General features: G+C 35.5%; 1 protein-coding gene across 1 annotated transcript; it reads right to left on the bottom strand.

The window, feature by feature from the left end:
• Positions 1-275: 275 nt before the first annotated feature.
• LOC107575700 (ring-infected erythrocyte surface antigen-like) lies at positions 276-1,818 on the bottom strand (the record flags this gene model as incomplete). Its single annotated transcript, XM_016262048.1, has 4 exons — positions 1,790-1,818; positions 1,254-1,333; positions 936-1,046; positions 276-734 (listed from the first exon to the last, which is right to left on the bottom strand). Coding segments are annotated over exons 1-4 (679 nt in total), but the record flags the coding sequence as incomplete, so codon positions are not given.
• Positions 1,819-2,468: the final 650 nt, after the last annotated feature.

Raw genomic sequence — 2,468 nt, 5'->3', positions numbered from 1 at the left:
CACTAACCCATAAATCTAGCAAAAGCAAACAATGCATTCAAAACTGTTTTATCCCTTTCCAAAAAAAATTTTTTTCATGCACACACATCATGTGAAAAGATGTGTCTACCAAGCAACAACAGACAATAGTGATCTATTAGTAATAGTAATAATAATAATAATAATAGTAGTCTCTATTTATCCTACTGCTCAAAATTTGCTTCTTTCTTCTTATTTTATTATCAATTGTTTACTTAAGTAAACAATCAATAGTAAGAGGAAGCTCTGGGTGATACTCTTAGCGCTGTTAGTGCTCTGGGTGACGCTCTGGGTGACGCTCTGGGGGACGTTTTGAGTGACGTTCTGGGTGACGTTTTGAGTGACGTTATGAGTGGTGTTCTGAGTGATGTTCTGGGTGACGTTGATGATCTGGGTGACGTTTTGAGGGACATTATGAGTGGTGTTTTGAGTGATGTTCTGTGTGACGTTGATGATCTGGGTGATGTTGATGATCTGGGTGACGTTGATGATCTGGGTGACGTTTTGAGGGACATTATGAGTGGTGTTTTGAGTGATGTTCTGTGTGACGTTGATGATCTGGGTGATGTTGATGATCTGGGTGACGTTGATGATCTGGGTGACGTTTTGAGGGACATTATGAGTGGTGTTTTGAGTGATGTTCTGGGTGACACTATAAACGTCATTACACAAGTTCCCCTCACAACATGAGATGCCATCAACTCTACTAGTAGATTCTGTGACATAATCACAAATAGATTTAGAGACACAGCCTTTTAGAATCGTTTCAGATTCGTTGAAATACGCTGATGAATAGAAAGAAAACAGATGTTAGTGTAAGATAGCAATTGGTGTATGTGATCTGTATCAGATGTTTAAAATGAATAACAGAGAAACAAAATAACAACTTGAATCTTCTACCTTTTTCAGATTCTCACCTTTTATTGCAATGCAGCGGTCTTCACTCCCTGAACAGTTCACTGTGTTTGAGCAGTTCTGTTCATCACAATAGTAACATTTCTTTCCATTGGGAGTGTTAGTGCTGGGATCTACAGAAGGGAAACAAGTCTTCTTTTATTTTTCGTTCAAAATATGACATCTAATGAAACAACACTCCTTTAGCTGCTCCATCAATTGATAGAAAATCAAGCTGCACACTGCATTTTATTTCCTTACTAAATATCATATGGAAGTAAAGTGAGTTTTGACCTTACAGATAGATAGTCATGTTCTATGGTCAGTATAAAGTACAATACCTGGAGCATCTTGGACGTTACAAAGGTCAGTGTCACAGCAGGAATGAGACAGATGCACAAAGCCATAGTTCGAGGACCAACTTAAACAGTAATCAGCACAATATCTACCATTCCATTTAGTTTGACCTAAAATACATCAGAAAAGACCAGTTCAACTGCTCATTATTTTGATGGAAATATGTACATGTTTTAATATGTAGAAGTAGAAAGCAGCAGTAAAAGTTAAAGGCAAACAATCATGAAAATGCATCATCTCACAGTAAAACATTTTTCAGATTTTTTTTATAATAATAAAAAATTTTATAGCAGAAATCTATATAGAATATTCTGTGATTTAAATGGTAAATTCTGACAGAAAAACAAAACGGTTAGGGGTTCTGTGAGAAGTTACATTTCCACTGTTTCAGTAGCGTTAAATAATACCAGCATCTCCATCAGCCAAATATAACAATGTTTCAATAAATATTAGACTTACCCAAGTTAAACACTGTTGCTTCACTCATGCACTTGGAAAATCCACTGAGACATGTTTCTACCTCAGGATCCACACAAGAACCCGTCTCATTCCTGCACTGAAAACACCTGAGAGAGTGTCCTTTAGTAATAAAACAGAGACATCAATGCTCTGTATTTGTACTCAATAACAGTAAAAGCATGATCTGTCTTTGTACCTGCAGTGAAAAGAACGAACAGAAGAAAAGCTGAGATTTGCAGATCCATCTTTGATCAGGAGGTGAATTAAATATGTTAGTTTCAGTGCTCATTTATAGCTTATGAAAAGGGGAGGTCTTTATGAGAAAATGAAAGTTGAACAGAAGTAAACAGAGAATGAATAGTCCTAAATAAGACAGACAGCAATAATGACAAGACATAAAACTATTTATCATATTACTATTAGTCTACTCTGCAATGTGAAGAGAGGAACTCGACGAAAGAGTCTGATTTTTGGACATAGAACATACATTGCATATTAACTGAGTCATGGTGTCCTCTACATAGGACATATCATTTAATATTAATAATAATAATAATAAATCGCCATTTGTTGCTTATGCTCCAAACAATGTTGTGATGTAAAAATGAGGACATTTACTAAACTTTCTATGGTTCTCAGGAGAATATCATTTTATTTTACAAGTTAATATGGGCTAATATCAGAAAAAAATATAAACAGTGAACATGAACCCACCCCCTAAAAGAGTTTGCTAAAATGAT

The sequence above is a fragment of the Sinocyclocheilus grahami genome, unplaced genomic scaffold (assembly GCF_001515645.1).
Source record: "Sinocyclocheilus grahami isolate Dianchi unplaced genomic scaffold, SAMN03320097.WGS_v1.1 scaffold2828.1, whole genome shotgun sequence".
Lineage (NCBI taxonomy): Eukaryota > Metazoa > Chordata > Actinopteri > Cypriniformes > Cyprinidae > Sinocyclocheilus > Sinocyclocheilus grahami.
Note: the sequence above shows the minus strand (reverse complement) of the source record. Positions and strands in the feature narration are given on the sequence as shown.